Source organism: Haemaphysalis longicornis, unplaced genomic scaffold, assembly GCF_048455015.1.
Source record: "Haemaphysalis longicornis isolate Haplotype H1 unplaced genomic scaffold, Haemaphysalis longicornis Haplotype H1 scaffold_308, whole genome shotgun sequence".
NCBI lineage: Eukaryota > Metazoa > Arthropoda > Arachnida > Ixodida > Ixodidae > Haemaphysalis > Haemaphysalis longicornis.
Genome location: NW_027526339.1, coordinates 65094 through 87453, shown reverse-complemented (window position 1 = coordinate 87453; position 22360 = coordinate 65094). Strand labels below are relative to the sequence as shown.

The window sequence follows — 22360 nt, the reverse complement described above, 5'->3', positions numbered from 1 at the left end:
TCCGGTCTCCTTGGCCTTCGAATGCCTGATCAGTGGCTATATTTGAACGAGAATTATCGGCGGAAAAGGCGACTGCAGCTGAAAACTGCCGAGCTGCAGATTTCGCGGCGTGCGCTGATTTAGGCGTGTGTGTGACCCGGCTTGCACTATCGGCGCAGGACTGTTAAAGTGGAAGTAGTGATAAAGGGTAAGGGGCTTAGTGGTATAACATCCTAGCATGGCGGGAGCGGCTTCATAGAGACATAGACGTTTCAAACGCGCTGAAAAAAAAAAAAAAAAAAAAAAAAACGTTATAGAAGCGCCTACTCAGGGAGTTGATACTTCAAGCGTACCTCGCCAGCTTCCCCGCGACCAATGGCCCTGCATAAATCCAAGGGCTGCAGCCGAGCGACTGACCTTGCGACAGAACGACGACCGTATGACCCATGATCGATGTCGTCGTGGGCGAGCAGACGACGCTCAAGAGAACGCAAAAAAAAAACGATGATGATGATGATTAGTGGCTCTCTTTTTTAGACGTCGGTTGTCAGCAACCGACTTGCCTGTCTTATTCCACGTACTTACCCTACTCCTAGCCAACCTAATAAAATTGCCTCCCCCCAACTCCCCCTTCCATCTGTTTTAAACTCCCATCGCTTCAAAACGCCATTAGAGCCAGTAGCGTAGCTTTTAGTAGCTCTAAACGATGATGATGATGATGATTTAATGGTCATACCGCCAGCGTTTTGTAGCGCTCCCATGCGCCACAACCACCAGGAGAATCCCTTGTTTTGCGACCGGACAGACCTGGCACACTAGCAACCCACGTGTACTGCGTGTACCGCTGTGCCGCATGTTCATATGCGTTCTGAAGTTTACAAGACGACGACGCTTGGAGCTTGCGGTTGTGCGGGTACCCCGTGACTGTGCTTGTTTAGCGTTGGTGGACTGTTTGCTTGACGAAAGGCAGATAGTGCAAAGCGGCCTGATCGATCTGCATCTCTCGGACACGCAAAGCGTTTGCGCAGTTACCTGACGGACAAGCCGTCGGCACGATGGCGCTTTTCTTTGGCGCGGCGGACTGGATCGTCCTCGCAGTTTCAGCCTGCGTGCTGCTCTACCTGTAAGTAATTCATGTCTGGAATTCCCCAGTTCTTGTACAAGCAAGTGGTGTGCTACGTTAGTTTAACGTGGTTCTACGCCAATAAGCATTTATAATTGTCCCCTTGAGAACTGCCCGCAGTAGTTGACAGTAGTTGCAAGAAAGTTACTCGATCGCCACTCAGCGCAGCACTTCATTGCGCGTTCACTTCATTTCTCATGTGGTCGGCGCAAATCAATTTCTCGTGCTGCACGACCTGCAAATAATTGAACATATTGTCAACAAGGCAAAGACAAAAGAAATGGAAAAAGAAGGGAAGGCCCATCGGGTGTTACTGCAGAGTTCATTTTTCTTTCGATCGAGCGCCCAAGGAAATAGAATGAAAAAAAAGAAAAGGAGAGGGTGGAAAACGCGCGCATCACGTATGGGCCCGTTCTGATTCATGGGGGAAGTCCGATCTTGCCCTGGGAACGTCTAAACTTGCCCTGGAGTCGTATTCTGTCGTCTGCTTGGCATTCAACTGATGGCTGGAAGTGTTCTTCAGCGTTTGCAGAGGGCTTTCAGGAACTTCGAATGTTCCTGCACTAGGCTTGCAACAATATATACCAATTGCCTTAGGGTTTTCATTTTGTAAGCGTAAAAAAACTGCATCGTTAAAAGCATTGGCCTTGTGAGTAGGCCAGATATTCAGGTACATTCCATTGTTCACACGATTGTATGGCGTATATCTATCTGTTGAGGAAGTTGTTTTTGTGTTTAAAAAATTAGTCTCTACAGTAACATCTTTTCGCCTGTTTTAACAAAAATTTGGGTACAGATTTGGTTGAATACTTGAAATACTGACCCTCGGCTTAGATTATGTCAACTATACCATGGCTGGACTCGACTCTCCTCCTCCTGCGCGCCCTTTATGGCCTTTGCAATACCGGCTTGGCGTATGGGATTTTTTTCTGACGCGTAGTTGGGGGGCCGACCTCACGAGGGCAGCACCACGTCACCGCAAGCTCCGCGTCTCCACACAAGGCAAGAGGAAGCGCAGCTTGAGCATTGAAACGTAACCAGTGAGCTTTCGCGGTGGCATTTACGCATGAAACGGGGCACTTGGTGTAACTGATATGGCCCAAATTTTGTTGTGTTATATAAACGAGATATATGCCTGGCAGTTGTTTACGCTATAAGATAAGAGCAAAATTTGTTCGCGTATGTATATTCGCTTGCACCATTCCACCGTGGGACACAAATTTTTATTTTATGCCAAGCTTTACACACTTTCCGGAAAGAAGCATGTCCCGTATGACTATACATGAATAAAAAAAGCCACAAACCCCACAACAACTGCCTAATGTAGACATGTAAAACGCCAAAAATTACACCAAGGACGAAGGGTGACAACAGGGACTAGCGCTTCTCCCAACTGGCATTTATTTGTAGCCCAAGGACGTGAATTCGATTCCCGGCTGCTTTGCTGGTGGAGGCAAAAAGCGACAATGCCCGTGAGTCTGAGATTTCGGTGCACGTTAGAGATACCCGGGTGGTCAAAATTAATCCGGAGCCCTCCACTATGGCGCGCCCAAGTTATATATAACTGGTAGCGAAGCTTCTATAGAAGCCCATACGTTCAGAAAATGGCGCCTCTTAAGCTGCTCATGGGGCTTAGTGCCATCTGTGTGAGGAGGGAACACTTCCGGCGGAACAAAAAATAAACAGGATGTGACGCAAGATCCGGTCAGAAAGTGACGTCATTTTGGTGGCATTAGCGGGAAAATTTGACTTCAAAATAGCCTTAGCAGGCCTCTGATCGCTGAGGGCGCATGTCATTGCCATCTGACGCAAGTTGGCGAGCCCTTGGCGCGTGGGCTTCAAGTCAACGCCAGCTTATACTCGTGACTAGAGGAACGTACTTTAGCATAATGTCGTATGATTCGCCTCGGTGTTTATAAAAACATCTTGCATCTTCTCTGAACCTTTATTCTGTATTCATGCCTTCCACTGCAAGTATAAAAGCAATCAGTTATTTATTTGGATTGCAGTGGTGGCAAACGTACATCCCCCCCCCCGACCGTAATTTTTTTTCTGCCTTGGGATACAGAGCACAAAATGACACTTGACCACTCTCCCCGGCCCGCCTTTCATATAAAAAACGTGCCCACTGCTTAACCCGATACCAATTTCTACCAACGCCACTGCTGGGTTTAATTGCGTTGCACATACGCAGGTTGCGTGCGTGCCTTAAAGGAGCCATGAAGAGAAAATACAACTTCGTGTAATTTGAAAGAACTAGGATTCAGAATCTCACTCAGCTCCATCACAGCCCCAAAAGATGTTTTTTAACGAAAAAAAAGCAAGAAGTATTTAAAAAATTTCAAATTTTGCGCCACAGTGACGTGTTATGAGCAAGAATGACGTCATACGGGCCAACAATAAAACACAATTTTCAGTGCGTTAACTGCATGTTATCATTCAAGTGATGCGGTCAAATGAAACTAGAGGCCCCATTACAGATGTTCAGTCATGTGTCATCGCGACAGGTCAGTTAGGTGGCCGCCAATCGCACAAACAAGGTTCCGTGACGTCATAGAAAAGTTGCGGGAAATTCGCTAGGGGGTCGCCACTGCTTCACACGTTTTCTTTAATATCTCCGTTATTTGTTCGAAGATTGCGATGATATTGGCATCATTGTTATCGGGACTAAGTAGTCTTTCTAATAAACCCAACTTATATTTTGTCTTCATGGCTCCTTTAAGTATAGATCAAGGTTATATAATGCTTGCTCAGTTTGTGTACTTCATTTCTAAGAGAAAAAATAATGCATATTCATGCTACAATGAAGACATTTGAATTTTATTCCAGGATAAACATAAAACAAATTTACCACACTGCACAAAATCAGCACGTATTGTATAAGTACAAAATGTTCGTGGGCACTACCTGCATTATGATTTTCCTCACGCGCCGAAAAATTGACTTTACCCGTAACGCATCGCATTATGAGCAATGAAAGCGTCAACAGCAGAACTACTTAGAAACAAGAGAAAAGAACTAGGCACTGCATCTTGATGCAGAAAACCGGGCCGCAGGAATGCCGATTCACGAAAGTGCAGCGAGCACACCGCAGCTGTCCCGGAGTCTTATCAAGTAGACATGGGTTTCTACAGAAGTTCACTCAGCATTCACGCCTGCAATTTCCTGGTTGCATTATTAGGCAAGTGTCGCAACAGATAAGTAAAGAGAGGAAAAATGGATCGATTCAAACGAAAGCGACGGCAGTATGTAAAAGCACATAGCAGGAAAGATTTGGCAGCAGCGCAGCACGGAGCAGCACACCACAGTACTGCGATGGAAATAATGCTTGCGCATACAAGTGCGGGAAGCAACGAGCCCTTTAAGCATTGTAATGCAACAGTTCAAGCGACTCGTTTAAATTCGAGTGGTACTACGCTGAGAAGTCCTAGAGTAATTTTTAGTAAGCTTTAGACCCATTTTTTAAATGCAGAGCATTTCAGTAACTCACGATGTCACCCGCGTTGACGTCCGTAGTCGTAGTCCGCACCCCTCCCCCTACACTATATAAAAAAAAATACTATCCGGCGCCTGGTTTCGATCCCTCGACCCTGCGGGCGGAACGCAATGTACATGGTGCTCTACCCACTGCGCCACAAAGCCGACACAGAATGGGAGGCTACGAACGCGCCTTATATCCTTGACTCATTCAAACTACGTCAAGAAGCTGCTGATACAACGCATTCACTACCACCAACTCCCCAAACTCTAAACGTTAACGCAATACACCCACCCCCTATGCGACGCATTTACTCGAGTCCCCCTCGCGGGGAGATGGGCCCAATTTTTTTTCGAAGCACCACCACGTCCCCTTACACAACCCCCGTGCACGTATTTACTATAGTTTCGCGTTACATGAGGAAATGAGAGGAAAATGGTGCAGTAAAACGCCAGGCGTACGCAAGTTGCTGTTGCAACCTTTTACAGCACATTGTTTCCGTAGGTACCGAGGAAAGCGCTCCGCTCCAACCGTTGGCAGCATCGACCCGTAGTTCACCGTGCCCACCGGGCACGGTACTAAACGTGTTCACCGACGATCCAACGCACCTCGCAACTCCACGCACAGCAAAAATTAAGTGCACACCAAATTAACAAGGAAAAACGAATGCAAATGCGCACCACCAAAACACGCGAGGGGCGTTTCCCAGCAGACGAACTTTCGGAGCGCCTTACCGAACACTACACGGACTGCATCACAGAGCAATGACGTGCAATTCTTCAGAGGGCGCTACAAAAAAGGTTTTTGAGAATGAACAGCATTTTCATAAATTATTTACACACTGTGCCTAAATAAATGTGATTCAGAAATAAATATCGTTCGTAAAATATAAATATTGTTTTATTGTGAACAAAACTTGGTTTTTTGCTACTCGTGTTTGTTCCCTCCTCACCTAGTCGCGCTTCAATCGCCACTCCCATAAGCCCCCATGCTGATGTCGCTGGTAATAGGTTCTGAACCGCTTTTCGCCCGAAGCTTCGCTACCATTTATATTTACCTTGGCGCGCCTCACTGCCTGTGTAGCGTTGGTGCGTTAAACCCCATAATCAATTAATCAGCATTTATTCATAAAAACGCTCATACATTACACAAAAAATGTGCACATAAAAAAAAAAGATTTCACAGCGTATATGTCAGGCGATGACATGACGATAATTTTTGGCACAGCTCGTGTTCTTATGTACAGATGACGACTAGGCAACAACTGACAATTGTGTGACACCCGGTGTCACACACAAAAACAGACAGAGAATGCAGGGTGCGGCTGTTTGAAATTGAAATTATTCAGGGGCAAGGTACGCAATTTATTTGGCCGATAAACCCAATGACGGCATATTATGCGAGTGTGACCAAAACGAGCCATCTAAAACATCCCAATGGTTTCTCTTGTGAGCTCGTTTTTACGCTTTGCTATCCCTACAGTCTTGTTAAAGAGAGGCATGCATTTGCATTTCTGGCAAAGTGCACTGAGCTGCAGTGTGTCCATTCTTCACGTCCTGCAGATGCTTGCGCAAGTGCAAGTTCAAGCATCGCGATGTCTTCCCTACGTATTCATGACCGCATGGTAGACCTACGATGCAATGCAAACTTTCCCAGAAGTCCGCCCTAATCTGCACAATACAGTCCATCAGGCAACTAAGTATGAAACATGCATCCTTAAAAATGAAACGGGTTAGAAAAAATACAAAGGTGTAGTTGAGCAGTTTGCTGGAACTATAATGTTCCCATCTGTCATTTAAAGATTTAAAAAATAGATATTCCTTGTGAGCTGGGCTCCTACCCCGGTGCATGAATTTTTCCGGTTGATTTCTCAAAAAAATTGCTGAGGCGAGGATATTTAGACGCAGGCTGGCAATCCTTGTCGACAAATTGTAAATCGGATTGTTGAGTGGATAGCAAGCAGTTCAACGTTGAGGCTTCAAGTGACCAAATAATGCTAGCTTGTTCGAAGACAACAGCACTACCATAAGGCACTCACTATGTGAATGTGCCGATTTTAGGTCGGCGCATTGAACCTGCAGAGGACGAAGCCATTTCTCTACAATGTGGCCAATCTTCAGGACATGTTTTCATGGTGCCACCATTAGTTTTCACAGCAATGAGTGCTGGCCAACGTTGCTAGGTTAGATGCCGGCAGCTTACTGGACAGCAGTGCATGGCAGCATGTTCATCGGAGGATGGGCAGCCATGCACTTTCCGCGTCACAAATTGTCACACATGTGGCAGTAATCGGCACTGAGGCACACACACTGCGCCTGTGAACGTGCTTGGTGGCGGCGGAGCAATGGTGACCTAGCAGCGCCACCCCCCACTTGCAGCAGCAGGCAGCAAGACGCCCCAACGCGAAGGCCGTAAAGGGACCACGGGGGGAGGAGAGTCGAGTCAGGCCGTGACATTCCTTTTTTTAGTAGCATCGTTCCCTTGTGTGGGCTGCCCACCACACTTGGGGGATCATAGAAGAACACGCCCCCTTTTTTTCCGCGTGACTCGCCCAGTTTTCAATTCAATTTCAATTCAATTTTTATTTTTCCAGAAAAAACAACAACAACATTCTGGAAGGGTTCACGGGCTAAAAGCTGAGTATGAACAGCTTGACTGGGCCCGAGAACCCTAAGCAATCCCAGGCACCACGCATGGTTTTGGTGGCAGAGAAATTTTTCAACGGCAGCTGTAGCACCCACCCGTCGGCCGCTTTCAAGGCGCAGAAAACAGAGCAGCACTTAGCTGGCTCGGAGTTCACAACTGGCTGATCCAATATGGCGTCGTTTCGTTTACATTTTGTCCCCCAATAGTGGCGGATCGATCGCTGGGAGCAAGAGTAGCGCATGTGCAGAGCACTGCTGGAAAAAGGTCCATTGTTACCCCTGCAGACCGAAATAGAGCCCATTACTAGTTGAATTTTCAGTTTTGAATTGCCTCCTTTGAGGGTGGAGGAGTTTTCATTTGGTTAGTGGACTGAAAATGGCCAGGTCGAGTACACTGCACACAAGCCTGGCTCTCTGTTGCGCTGTTTCCCAAAACATGAGCTGCATAGTACTACATTCGGCTTTTGTTCAAGTATGCCTTTTCTCAGTATATACCTATTTTTGCATTGCTAGGCCATTCGTGCATAATGTGCTCAGTCAAAGGTCATAGATTGTTCCTTCGCATTGTGTCTTGCATTTTGTTTAACAATTAGATGATGGTATTAGTGGCTTGATGTGGTGAAGCAGTTCTTTTGAGGGGTTAGAGGCAGGCACAGCTTAGGAGCCAACACACAAAAAAAGTTCCTTGTGGCCCTTAAGTCTGCTTACGTGCTTTGAAGGCGATATCAACCTCTTCGTTTGCAACGGCGTAACTTCTTTGCTGCACATCATATTTGCGTATATTTCATTGCTTTTGGTTCTTCGTCTTAGGAGAGCAGCACGAGACGACGGGTGCATCCCACAGCTTTCCTAGAATCGCGGTTCTGCACAACTTGTACACACCTATTGTACACATGGATCGTCACATTCAGGTGTCAAAGAGACGTGCACTGTTCTACAGCTTTTGCAGCTTGAAATTCATAGTTTTGTGACCCGCCGCGGTGGCTCAGTGGCTAAGCCATTGTGCTGCTGAGCACGAGGTCGCGTGCTCGATTCCCGGCCACGGCGGCCGCTTTTTTGGTAGAGGTGAAAAGCGAAAACGCCTGTGTGTTCGAGATTTCGGTGCACGTTAAAGATCCTCAGGTGGTCAAAATTTATCTGGAGCCCTCCACTACGGCGCGCCTCATTGGCTGCGTTGCGTAGGCGCGTTAAACCCCACAATCAATCAATCATAGTTCTGTGAAGCGGTCACATTAGTCCCTCAAAGCTCCTGCTTCCTGACAAATCCCCCAAGTGGGTATGGGCGGCAAAGAAAGGGACAACGACAATTTTTGTTCTAACGCTTGCAACGTGCCGAGCAGTAGTAGAGTGCAAAAAAACAAAAATAGCACTTTTGTGGATTGTCAGGCTGCTTTTGAGGAGACCAGTGTTCAACTCTCACCGCATCATGCATGTGTTTTTATTTATCTACATTTTACAGTGGCAGCCATTCTCTTGACCGGACAACGGCAGTTTCTTTGCAGAATTTGGTCATGCAGACGAAATACAAGTTCATTTTATTCGAAAGATTTAGTGTTTTGTAGTGCCCTCAGCGCTTTTTTGGCAGCAAGCGATGCTTTATTCACTGAGGGATTAAACGTTTTAAGCCGAAATTTCAATTCTCCCACTGAATCGTGTTTTCGTGACGTCGACATTGACGTATCCGGAGCTGGGCCTTAAAACTAAAGATAGTCTGCTGACCAGGGCTACTACCATCTCACATACGGCAGTTTGGTTATCTTGTTTACCGCCCACTTTCATAGATGGCGCTGGAATACCGCTGAAGTGCCAGTGTTCACACTTTTTCTCGTTGGACTTCTATACCTGTCGTATTTTTGCTAGGGGTCATACTAATCGTTTCTTAAAATGTAAGCTATGACTCGACAAACGTGGTTATGTAAGTGATCGTGCCTCTTATGTCAGTTGGTCAGTGTTGTGTCAGACACGTCCGACGCATTTGATGGCTGTGTTAGGCAGTGTCAGTCGGCGAAGTGGCACACTAACTGCTCCGATGTTTACGTGTTTGTTCATAACTCTAATTGTTCAGCCCACAATTCTTACTGCTATAAAAAAAATGTGCCCTAAATTTAAGCGCAAATAGCTCGTTCGGCAAACCTATAGGCCCTGCCTAATTTGCATTTGCTTTTGCCGGCCTCGTCCTGTCGCACAGCTGGGCATACGACATCGTAGGTGCTGTTGCGGGAAATGAGTTAGGGGGTCGCATGGCCATTCCCTTTTTTCCTAATTATATAGCTTATTTGAGCGAAGTGTGCGGTAAGGTGGTGTCAGTACGATCTTAACAAAGCAATCTTTCCAATGAACCAAGCTTGCATTTTGTCTGCATGGCCCCTTTAAGGATTTCACCTGTCTTCTGTGTGTCTTGTTCTCGTCTTTCGTTATTTGACTTTGTCTTAGCCCCTTGATATGATCAAGCAGGTGTGCTAGCAACGAGCAGTTGTTGGTGAAGTGAAATGACACTAAATTTTCGTCTTTCTGAGATTTCACTGTCATGCATTGTAATAGTTATGTGTAAAGCTGGTGTAAAGTAGCCTAGAAGAAAGGTTGAGGCCATATGCTTTAATTCTGAGAAGCTGCAAAAATGCGGTTTCGTGCTGCTGAAAACATCCAATTATTAGACTGTTCACTGTCGGCACAAACTTCTCTGAAGCAGCTCAGTCCCGCAGCTTCATTGCAAATGTGGGCTTTCTGGTGATTGCGAATACAAGCAAAGCTCTGTCTCTCGCGTAATTTTTTTTCTGGAGTGGGTTATTTTCTCCAGTGTATTGTTGTATGAGTGAGAACAGCATAGTGTGACATTAATTTTCGTCTTTCACGCGGGGTGAAAGCTGGCTGAGGGACGCGTGACACAGCGCAATGATGAAAATCCATGCATTACAGACATGTTATCACCACTGCCAATTCTGGGAAAACGCTGCCAGCTTTGCCAAATAAGATAACAACATCAGATAAGCACACTGCCTTTCATTGTGCACGCAGTCTGCTAATCATAACAGGCACGCGATGTCACTGCAAGCTATCTCTAGTACTCGAGACTCAACAATAGTGCCGTCAGTCCTCCAAGTTGCTCAGATATGTGTCTCATCCCTGTGCTAATTTTGAAAGCTACGCTAGTGGTATTCGTGTCGCAATCTTAACCTTTCAGCGTTTGTAAAAGTGTGTATGCGTGTTCTTTGCTGCTCCTGTAGGTATGTGGCGAGGAACCGGAATTACTGGAAAAACCAGAATGTTCCACATGAGAGCCTTTCAGTCCTGACCCGTTCATTAAAGAACATATGGTCAAAGGTAAACCAAACTTACTTTGGCATAAATTTGGTGTGTAACAAGCAAATGCTCTAATTGTTATTAGTTGATAGCACAACCCTCTGCTCACTGAGGATAGCCTGACGCACTTTTTATTTAATTTTCAAAGGGCTCAGGAAATGAGATACAATTTGCATAAGTAATTTGATCTTCGCACCTAAACGAGTGTCATTTAGTCGAAGTGTGGACCTGTCAAGATGATGTGGATAAATCTTTTACAACCATTTTGTATGTGCTCTATTAAGGGGCAAAAGTGCTCGGCTAAAAAGAAATATGCCTTTCTAAGAAGGCCTATGCTCGGCAGATTTTTAAAAATTTGACAGTGTTTTTTGCTTGCGAATAATTTTTGGCACATGGTGTGAAATCTCGTTATCTCTTTGTACCAGCTTATGCCATCTTTTTTTTCTATGATTTAAAGATGGTTGCGCCAAACTTCCACAATCACCACTCTGAAGTTTTATGCAACCGGTTAAGCTCTAATGCCACTTTGGATGTCGTATTTTTGTCTCCGTGCCAGGTGCATGTTACACTTTACTATACTAATAATGGTACTAACAATTAAATAAGACTGATACTTCAAACTTTATTTGCACTATTAGTCTTGCATTCCTGCTGACAAAAAAGCAAATGTGTTTGTTGTGCCAATTTTCGGCCGACATAGATGCTTTGACATTTTTTTTTTCCGAAACTGCTTGTAGGGAAACATATTTTGCTCTTACTTTTTCTAACATGCAGCACATGTGCTTCGAGGACCGAGTGAGGTACCAAAAGTATGGACGGCTGTCTGGGTGAGCGGTGTTGCTTTTACAAATCGCTTTTCAGAAAAGTTATGTCAGCATTGATTTATAGGTTATAAAAAAGAAAAGTAAAATGTCAGAATGCGAAAAAATATTTTGAGGTGTTGAAAGTTAGTATGAAAGCAGAAGCTTACCGTAGAATGTACGGCTGACGTATAACACTTTGGGGTGGTCGATCAGTAACAGTAGACATTACATGGTCATTCTGATGTGATTGGGAAAAACTACTGAATCAAGAAACCTTTCAGTATTCCAAAACTAAAAAAAAAAAACTTTTTACACTTTAAAGACGACAATATAATACCAGCTCTTTTGAAATAATAGCTTTCAAAACAACCTCATAACATGATTTTATGTTTTTTAAGCACAAGTTCTAAAATGGGTACCTTTTGGTTTTCTTTTTTTTTAGTTTTGGGATTCCTTGCTTTTTATATTGCGAAGTGATATTCTAGTGTAGCCAATCGGAGCTCTGCCACAACTGTTTTTGTAATTTTCGAATTCCTGCTTGTACACATATACACACCTGTTTGTGTATTATTTGATAAGAGTTTACGGAATAACTGCATTCTTTCCTTTATATCAGTAACCATTGTGTTAGCTAGTGAATGTATTTGCTAATTTAATTAAGCAGGGTGTGTATATTTCTACTGTTATAATGACTCCTTTTTTTTTTCATTGGAAACAAGATTTTGTAGTTGATTTACTGATTTCCTTTAACCACCCGCCGCGGTGGCTCAGTGGCTAAGGCGTTGCGCTGCTGAGCACGAGGTCGCAGGTTCGATTCCCGGCCGCGGCGGCCGCTTTTCTGATGGAGGCGAAAAGCAAAAACGCCCGTGTGTACAAGATTTCGGCGCACGTTAAAGATCCCCAGGTGGTCAAAATTAATCCGGAGCCCTCCACTATGGCGCGCCTCATCGCCTGCGTTGCGTCGGCGCGTTAAACCCCACAATCAATCAATCAATCAATGATTTCCTTTAACCATATTTTGACTTCTTAGTTGGGCGCACACAGTTTACATTTTGCTTTAAATCGATTTACCATCTACGTAATAATTTTTATTCCCTTCAAATTTGCTAAATGGAGCTTCAACTCTATTTAATACAATCGATGGAAGTTCAAAACAACATTACCGTGAATGAGAGAATGCGGCTTGTGGATTGAAGATGCGGAGGAAACTCAAAAGTGCACGCCTTAAATATGTACTGCCATCTTCTTGTTATTCTGTAAAGGTTCTTTGAGGGGACCAGGCCCTCCCTAATGGTTGCGGAACCCGACCTGGTGAAACAAGTCCTCGTCAAGGACTTCAACTTGCTGCCGAACAGAATGGCAAGTACTGTCAATGGCAAAGGATGTGTTTGTGTGTATGTACATTCATGGCGAAATGGAATGCAAACGTGCAAATATGAAGCAGAACACACAAAATTGAAAAACACTGTTCGCGGAGGTCCAATAGTGGCGTACTATCGGTATATTTGGAAAGCCACGTATCCCAACATTGTTACTGTAATTAAGCTACCCACCTTGCATGGTAAGACATTGCGCTGTTTGTGTGTTTTGGTTCATATTTTCGTGACGGAGTTTCGTTTGACCATGACTGCAAAAAGGATGCGTTGCTGCCTGCTTCAAAGCTCATACAGTTAGCTGAAGACGGTCAAGACTGGGGTTATTGGTAATTCTTAACAGTATAAACTGATTTTTAAAATTATATTCCTGCTTTGTTTTCAATGTGTTCACAAGCTGCTTAATTCGGGTGGTTCGTCTTAGTGTTGGGTGGACATTTTTTAGAGCAATATAAGCAGCTCTTGTGGTTGGCAGAATGAATCGACGTTCAGCACTGGATGGCCCATATGGGCTCTACAGGCACTGAGGCGCCAAAAGAAATTAAAAAAATGGGCTCAAAACATGCTTTTCATTGGATAGCTAGGACAACGTGACGGTTTAATGACGTTTTCAGTGTTTTAAGTAGTGGCTGCAGCATGATTTAGTAAAATACGTACTCCTGCATTTTTTGTAGCTTCTATTGGCTAAGTGCAAAACCTTCCTTTCTCCTGAAGGAGGATGAACCGACTGTCATCGATTAAAATTAAATTTGGACTCTATGTCCCGAAGCACCCGAGCTATTGACTACTGTGGAGGGCTACAGTTTAATTTAGACCGCTTAGATATAAACGCTGTTTGAGAATTTCGGCTTCAAGCCTTCAGTTGAGACCTGAACCGACATGTATCCAAGAGAGTGGCGGGGCAACAAAATTGGGGTATGATTTGTATGTTATTGTTTGGCTCCTTGCAGGAACTTGACTTTGGTGATCCCATTTTTAACAACATGATGGTCATGGCTGATGTGCACCTCTGGAGAAAGATTCGGCCAGTTTCCAGCCCAGCATTCACAACCGGAAAGCTCCGAAAGGTACTGCATTGTCACGAATTTCTTTCACGTCCGTTGTAGGAAGCGGACTCAGATAAATGGTGCGGTTCAGAAATGCGAATCAGGTCGAGAAAAAAAAAGTAAAGAATATTGGAACTTTAAAAATGGTGGTTGTGAGGCTGCAAAAGGACTTGGAGCATGCAAAACAGTGTAATTTTTGCAGAAACTGCGGCATTTGCTTTGCTACCTTCACTCTACGATACTGACTTAATGGCCAACTTCACTCAAATTTTTCTTTGCCCAAATTTGATTCATATAGGTAGTTTATGCTCTCGAAATTGCCGTGGCAAGATCCTAAGCCTTCTAAGCACAGAGCAAACTATAGTTCCTTCCCCAAGCTACGTGCAGCGCTGGGGAGGCTACACCGTTGTCGACAGTGCGCCCACTGAGGGCGCCTAACTCACCATGAAGAGGAGCAGTTTTGTTAGCTTTCGCACTTCGTGAAGACGATGACCGATCTTTGTGCAGATGTATTTTTTTTTTTTCAGTCCTGAAATAAAGTGTCTACTTTTTTAGAGTGTTAGATTTAGTTTACTTGAAAGTAAAGTGTTATCAACTGCACACGTCTATGGTAGAAGTAGAAAAGAATGGTGGATAGGTGACAGTTTCATGATTTACTGGATCGTCTAGCTATGGAAGCTGACATATGGTTCCAAAGCAATTTTACAATTCGATCCTCGATGTGGAGTGAGGTGAAAAATACTGGGCCAATAGTCACAAGGCTGTTTGTACGTGTTGACATCATAAAAATAGTTAGTGATTGATCAATGCAGCAATGCCCATACGTGGTTTGTCCCCATCAAAAAGAGCAATATGATAGCCAAGATGCCGGCGAACCAAAGCTGCTTTTTGATATCGTACGAGCAAGTAGGTTTGTAAATATGGACCCGCTGTTTTACTAGCAATACCAAGGATTGCTACTCTGGCTGTTATTCTGATGCAAAAATAACTGTCCGACAGCCTACTTCATCTCAGTTGATAGCAACGCGTTGTCGGAATTGCGCCCAACTTCATTAGCCTGGGCAAACGTTAGTGGAAGTTCTTCTGTGAAAATAACAACACAAACTGCATTGCTACCACAGGCATTTCAAGCCTGCTGCGAGCTGCCGCTGTCACTGGCGCGTCCACTTTCAATCCATCACCTACATCACATCTGGCTGCCCTTTTTTTTTTTTTTTTTCCAATTTCAGTTTATCAGGGTTCGGACAGGTCCTCGAAAACCTTGAAAGCGAAAATTCAGTTTTCAAGGGCCTTGAAAGCCTTGAATTTTTCTCCTCCTCCTTGAAAACCCTTGAATTCTTTGGGCAATAAAGAAGAGGCCCAGATATGTGACCTGCTTTTTATGGCTTGTCATTGTGGCCCTGCACACGTCCCATCAAAAACATGCTTTTTCAATTTCAAACCAGCTTGGGAGGACAGGTGGGCTGCTTTATGCAAGGGCTCGTACAGAATGAAAGCCCCGCATCAGACTCGGGGAAGTTAACATAGGTCCCCCTCTTGTGTTGGATGCTGCTTTCTGCATTGCCTCGTCCTGCTATTCATTTTGCATCTCTCTTGAGCCCCACCATATTCCATAAGCCCCACTATGTTTCGAAGACGAACGGTGCTGGCACCCCAGAATGACATAAAAATGTGCACAGATAAGCAAGGTTGGGAATGTGAATGTGAGAACACGGTGCATCCAGCTCCTAAGCTTTGTTGGAATATTCTATTTTGACAGGTGTGATGGTGGGCAGAGTCAGTTGAACCCCCCTCCCCCTCCCCTTTTTCATGAACCGACATTAGGGTAGGGTAGGACAGTGGCAAGAGGTATCAATTTATGTTCCCCGTTATCCGAGACTGTGTATTAAGAGCATTTGTAGAGCTCAAAAAAGTTTAAAATGGCATGTATCTTGTAAAGCTATCATTGTTATTGCTATCATTAATAATAATAATTATTATCATTATTATTATTATTATTATTAAAGTTGACCGCTTCCAGAAGGTGGAGTTGTGCCACGGAGGTTTTTCTCAGGGTCATTTTTCGAAACATGAAGTAGCAAATGTTTTGTGTGTGAGCAGAACAGTTGTAGAACAGTTTGGTACACGTTCTCCCCGGCACTCTTAAAAATGCCTTGACAGGGCCTTGAAAGTCCTTGAATATCCTCGAATTGTTGTATTTGAATCCTGTTCGAACCCTGGGTTTTCAAACTCACATTGAACCTGAAACTGACACTACTAGTACATTTAAAACATGAACGAGTGAGTGACACAATCATAGTCGTATGGAATGAGTGCACACAATATCCGGAGGCACTGCTGCTAAATTAATAAACAATCAGTGGAGTCGATTTTATCTCACATTTCAAATTTAACACAGATTTTTTTAGCAAAATTTGGGGCCCGTGCAGCCAGTATTGGCATGAAGGAGGCAGCAACATGTAAGCAAGCAGGTACATTCAAGCTCACTTACTATAATGGCCTTAGTTATTATGACAAATGCTTGGTTGTACTGAATGAGTGCGGAAGGATCGTTACATTATGCACTAAACATTAAGGTAGAAGTGTTTTTGTCTTAGTAGATTGAGGGTGCAGCTCGGATAGAGGGAATGCGCCACTGTAGCCGGCATTTGCAAATTCCCACTTCGAATCGCATTCCAAAGCATGCACAGAAAGTTATTTGCAGCACATCGCAGTGATGTACTGATGAGACTGCACTGTGTTCTGTTAGTAGCCAGCAAAAGAAAGCCACAAGGGTGAAAGAAAAGGCAAGCAAGAAAGTTATGGCTCAGCATAATTAAACTGCCTCTTATGATGTCGGAACCCTGTAGCATCCCTTGTTAAGTTTTGAAAGCATAAGTTTGAGCTTTCACTAACCAATCCTTCCAGGTGGGTATGTGAGAGTTGTGGGTTGGTATGTTGACATCGCAGCCAAATTAAAGTTGAGTTGACCGTAAGCTTTCCACGGCAGCTTTCATCGTCACTGGCCAATCCCTTGAGTGGGTATGTATGAGGGTGGGTATGTTGACGTCACAGCAGAATGGAAACTGGTAGAGCGAGAGAGAGAAAGAGAAATATTTGTATTTGTCGAGCACAGGCTGATATACGGGCCTCGCCCCATGAAAGGCATCCCTAGTCCGGGATTCCTTGGCTTCGACTGGCTGTCCTTGCTTGGCTCATCAGGTTGAACTGGATATCCAAGTCTGGGCTAGCCAAAGGAGCCCTCCACTGCTCGAAGGTGGGGTTGGGAATTGGAAGCAAGTCTGGAGTACATTGGTACGCCCATAGTATATGGTACAGGGTGTCAGGCTGGGCATCCTATAGTATTGTCTTTTGATGATTGCTGTCACTGACTTAGTCACTGGCCGATTCGCGTGAATGGGTATGTCATTTGGCGTATATTGAGCCTTAATTGTTAGGGGACAATAACGGTGGTTCGAGCCACAGGCCAAACAAAATCAAGCTTGTTTTAAGTCAAGCTGCGTGTTGCAACCGGTTGACGACATGAGGCCTCAAATCATAACATGGTCCATGAGCTTCTAGTGGCTGCTGTCATCGTAACTGGCCAGTTCACTTGGGTGGGTACGTTGCTTGGCCATTGCAGCCAATGGGAGTTTTTAACCATCTTTGATTGCACTTGCTGAACTCATTCAGGTAGTGTAGCACTTGCCTCTTTTATTCTCTGATTTCCCTGAACTTTCGAGAGAGGAAGGGCAGAAGCAGACGAGAAAAGGGCAGGGCCAGTTCCGCAGTAGTGGCACCTGCACTGAACTAATCATGAACTCGTGCAGAAAGTGCCGGCCAAATCGAAGAGACTTTTTATGAGGGGTTTCGTGCTGTGCCACAGTCTTCTAAACTGCCTCAGTGGGGCCGCAGGATACGCACTGCATTTTGGCAAGCCATAAACAGTTATTACATTTATTGTAAACTATGGACATGATGTGATGAATAAGTATGCTGTAAGTGGGATTGCCTGTGTTGCTGTTTCTAACCTTCAAAGGAACAGCTTAAAGATTTTTCATGAAAGCTGGGCTAAGCATGTTAAACTGCAGCATTATTTGGCGTGTACCAATCATGTTTTCTCCAGCAGAGCATTTCGTCCATTTGTTTTAGCATTGCTCTTTTCTGATCCTACGGAAATGAGAGCTAGAATTATGTAATAGAGGTGAGAATTCCAAAATGCTAACAATCTCCGACTCGGATGATTTTTTTTTAATTGGTGCAGTAGGTATGGCGTGCAGGAGATGCTTTTCTGCGTATGCTTAATGACTTTGTGTGTGCTTGTAGGCACGTTTGTTTGTTCACGTTATATAGATACTTGATTGATTGGTAGGTCGATTGTGCGGTTTAACGTGCGCCGAAGCCACACCAGGGCTATGAGGTGCGCCGTAGTGGAGGTCTCCGGATTAATTTTTGACCATCCAAGGATCTTTAACATGCACTGAAATGTCGACACAGTGGTGTTTTTGCTTTCCACCTCCATCAGAAAAGCAGCAGCCGCGGCCGGAATTCAACCCACTGCATTGGGCGCAGCAGCATAATGCCTTAGCCACTGAGCCGCCGCGGCTGGTCACTATATAGGTGCACATCCGAGCTTCACGTAGAGTGGCTGTGTATGCGATGGTGTGAGCCCATTGTCGTGCAAGATTGCCCCCTCTGTTGTGGTCGTAGATGCTGCTCTCAGTCGCATGCCAATGGGGATAAACTTTGCACGCAGATGCACCCTCTAATCCAAGACTGCGTAAAGGCCACCTGCGAACACCTGGAGGCTGCCGCAGAGAAGGACGAAGACGTTGACATGAAGCAGTGAGCAAAGTTGCCAGAGTGGCAAGAATAAGATGGCCGTGCACGTGACTTGGAAGGTGCACTAGCGGGGGTAGTAGGGCAATTATGAAGAGCAAATGTGGGCAGAGTGCTTCTGAAGATGCAAGGGAGCTTTGTATTTACATGGAAACAGGTGAAAGTCAAATTTTTGAGAAATGAAATTAGCATCGAATTGCAGTTGAAACCACCGCGATTCAATTGGGGTAGGTCATGAGGCGACCACCAAGGACACATGGTGTGCCTTCTTTAAGGCAATATAGATAAACTAAGGCTATAGATTTACGTTAAAGGGTGGTGAAAAGGTTACGCGAGTGAAGCTGTGCAATATGGCTACAAATTAAATTCTGGCTTCTTGTCTTCCGACTCCTTTTATCAAAGAATGAAGGTAATAAAAAAAACAGCAGCTCCGTATGTACTGCTGGGGGAAATGCACAGTTGATGGATTAATATGCACACTGCAGTTCAAATAATGAATAGCTGTCAAAGAGGATTACAGGAGATTAGTTTTCAGTACCACGGGGAACCTTTCTTCACCTATTCCTTGTTTTCGTGTCTTGTTTGGCTGGTATTAATTTCTTTAAGTTATAAACCAGCAGGCCCAATTTTTGACACTCCTTAGTTTCACAACTAATACCTGTGCTACAGGTGCATTTCAAAGGCCTTCCAAAGGCCTTCGAACCAATGGTCTATCGAGTACCCCATTGTAGACACATAGGGTGCACTTATAAATGAGCTTTCAACTGTCAGTCAAAAGTTTCAGTGTAGCACAGGCATAAGATAGGAAGAAGGCCTGAGTGACTGCTTGTACTTCTTACAAATGCCTTAAAATTATACCCGTTTCGTAACCTGTCCATGTTTCTATTAGTTTATGTTAATTTTTGAGGACTGTAGTTTTTTCCACCTCTTGACTCCCTTGCATGTGTCTCACTCCTTACCAACAGACCGATGGTCAAATAACGTTGATTTTATTTCAGTAAAAAGAAAACGTTCAACTCTATTATTTAAACATTCAGATACAGTGGCTTAGTCAAATATCAAGCCCCAGAGATGCTATGTAGAAAAATGCATGCAGGGTGTCTGCTGCCAAAAATATTGGGGAATTTTCGGCAGATTTGGAGAGCCTGGAGAAGTCAGGGTAAACAAAGCAAGTGTGCACTTCTGTCAGGGTGAATTAGCCTTGACTTTATTGAAAGGGAGGAAAAGTTGAGGTAGTGATGGTTCCAGTAAGAGTGAACTCTGCTGAGGAGACCATGCAAGGCACAGAAAGAACGTAATTTGTTCGAACCGTTTACACAACGCTACTCGGCAGCTGCCGGTCTTCCTTTATTGCAGTGTGCGGTATAATGGACGCTTTGCAGTCGTCACTGAGACCAGGCAGTGGAGAGAATGGGGCTCTTTGATTGTCAGTCTTGGACTCACCAGAGACTCCCTGAAAAGCAGTCCAGGATTTGTTTTAAGTGCAGAGCACTTTAGGGCGCACCTTTTCGTCGTAGTTCGCTGTAACGCTCGATGACAAGCAACTGCCGGAATCAGGCGGTGCAGTGAGATAATGGACCCAAGTAGAGCCTGGCGTTTCGTCGTAGGGTGTCTCACAGAAGCTTCGAAAACCAAGCGGTTTATATAGTCATAACCATTTGGAACTTGTAAAATGCTGGCGTCTGTCATACATCTCACTAACATTTGACGCGAAATATGTGTAATTGAGGCAGCACCCGCATTCATTTAGTTAGGAAGGCTTGTTGGGATGGTTTTTGCGATAGTCAGCGAAAAAACGTGGCAGTGCAACGCTGGCGTGTGAAGGAGGACAAGCAAGCACAAAAAGAACAGAACTCCCGCTGGCGCTGTTTCAGGGAGGGGGTGCGAGAGCACTACACAGGTGGGAAATTTGAATTGCTTTGGGTGGTAGCAGCGAGCGGATAATGGCGCCAAACAGAGTGCTATACACCAAGCCCTTTGAAGTTGGTTTCTCTACTGTACATATAGCGCTACAGCCTATTATGGTGAATCACTTTCTCTGCACTTCCATCAGCTTTCATGCTGAGTGGAATGGCCTCGTTTCACATATACACTTCTGTGGCATGGAGAATCCTTGGGCTACCCACGGACTATCTTCAGTGAGTCTTACACTGTAAATGAAAGAGCCTTACTGTGCTCTGTACGGTTCACACATAAGCTCCTGGGTGGCTTCCGACTGCTCCTTGTTGGCTTGTGTTTCCCCCCGAAGACAGCTTCAGCAAGGTGGCACAAACTGTCATAACATTTCAAATTTCTGCCAAATGGACTTTTTCAGCATAACACCATGACGGAAGTGTCTATTTATGCCACTATGTCTATTTATGTGCATAGACATTTATGTCTATTTATGCGCACTCCCTGCAATGCAGCTATGGAGCTATGGGAGAGGAAATAAAGGTCAGTTTCTTGCTAAGCTGTGGTCTTCCAATGCTAGCACAGGCTCAAACAACAAATTGTGTAGGGGTGGTTACACTGACAGTTGCAATGACTGCAGGCAAGCTTTTTTGCTGAGTGACAAGTGTATACATACAAACGCGCTTTCGTCCTGGAGGGGACGGATCCTAAACCTTGCGAGTTTGTGGTCACACCCCTGCACACCACCACATTCCTCTACAGCTACAATCCAAAAAGAAAAAAGAAAGACACACAGTGCGGTGTTGTGTGTAATCAAGAGTGTGTGGGATTAGAAAGGATGGATAGGTCTACGCTGCTGAATATGAAATATGGGGCAGAGGGGGGGTGCATTCGCCCCCGGTCGCTTCTATGCACCCCTTAGGCAACGGTGGAAATGGACCATTGCAATACGGCATCTGAAATCACTAATTGTAAACTTAATTACCCTTTTAAACGTAAGTGGCTAATGTATGTGCTACGCTACATTCTTGGGGGGCGACCAAACCACATAGCAAGACCCCACACACGGTAATGTCCTCATAAAGCTCCCCTGAAAGATTTAATGTGTCCAGGAAAAGGGGGAAAAAAAAACCCTCACTAATTTTTTTGGCAATCGGGCATTGGAGTTACTGTCCCACTACCACATTTAAAGAGTGTGGCAATGCCGTGGCCTCAGAAAGTGGTCAACCGATCAAGTAATAACCCCAGCCTTGCACCACTAAGGGTTCTGGTGGGAGAGGGTCAATCGGTCGGATGCACCGAGTTCTGCGCAAGTCTGTCGATGATCTCTGCTGAGAATTTACTTGAGCATACTGCTAAACTTTGAAGCAATGCGAATGCTTGGACCTTGCTTGTTTTGTCGAATTTGTGCTATGCAGCAAAAGAAACAAGAAAGGCCTTTGACATCATTTCACCCCCTTAGTTTACAAACTGACGGGTATTTGTAATCTGCGGGGGGCATAAACTGATTTTGTAAGTTGTGTTTGCTGAGAAAGAACCTCACGTGTGACAAAGCCCCATAACGCACCTGGCCATTATCACTGGGTGAACATATCGTGCACTCGAAATTATTTGGTTCTGTTTGCCGCTGCTTCTTATACTTTGTGCTTGAAAATGTCCAGTGTGACCTGCTATTCAACTTGCTGTATATTTTACGCATCCTTCTTTTCCGTTTTCTTTTTGAATAATGTAAGGACTACTACTTACTGTTTGATTTGCATTTTCATACAAAATTATGCAATCTGCTCAACGCAACTGTCAAATCATTGTTGTTCCTTGACATACTTACTTGGGTGTGACAGCATCCAGCAGCAATGTGTGAGCTTGTCTTGAAATAAAACAAAGTTCTGGCTCTCTGGGAAT

The 22360-nt window shown here is 44.6% G+C and overlaps 1 protein-coding gene across 1 annotated transcript in view; it reads left to right on the top strand.

Moving 5' to 3' along the window:
- The first annotated feature begins 792 nt into the window (after positions 1-792).
- Positions 793-22360, top strand: part of LOC144177780 (cytochrome P450 3A41-like) — a 55208-nt gene continuing 33640 nt past the window's right edge. The window contains exons 1-6 of the mRNA XM_077705351.1: positions 793-1102; positions 10450-10546; positions 11300-11352; positions 12591-12687; positions 13652-13768; positions 18483-18571. Of these exons, the coding sequence (XP_077561477.1) occupies positions 1035-1102; positions 10450-10546; positions 11300-11352; positions 12591-12687; positions 13652-13768; positions 18483-18571 (521 nt within the window). The 5' untranslated portion in view covers positions 793-1034. The remainder of the gene's footprint in view (positions 1103-10449; positions 10547-11299; positions 11353-12590; positions 12688-13651; positions 13769-18482; positions 18572-22360) is intronic.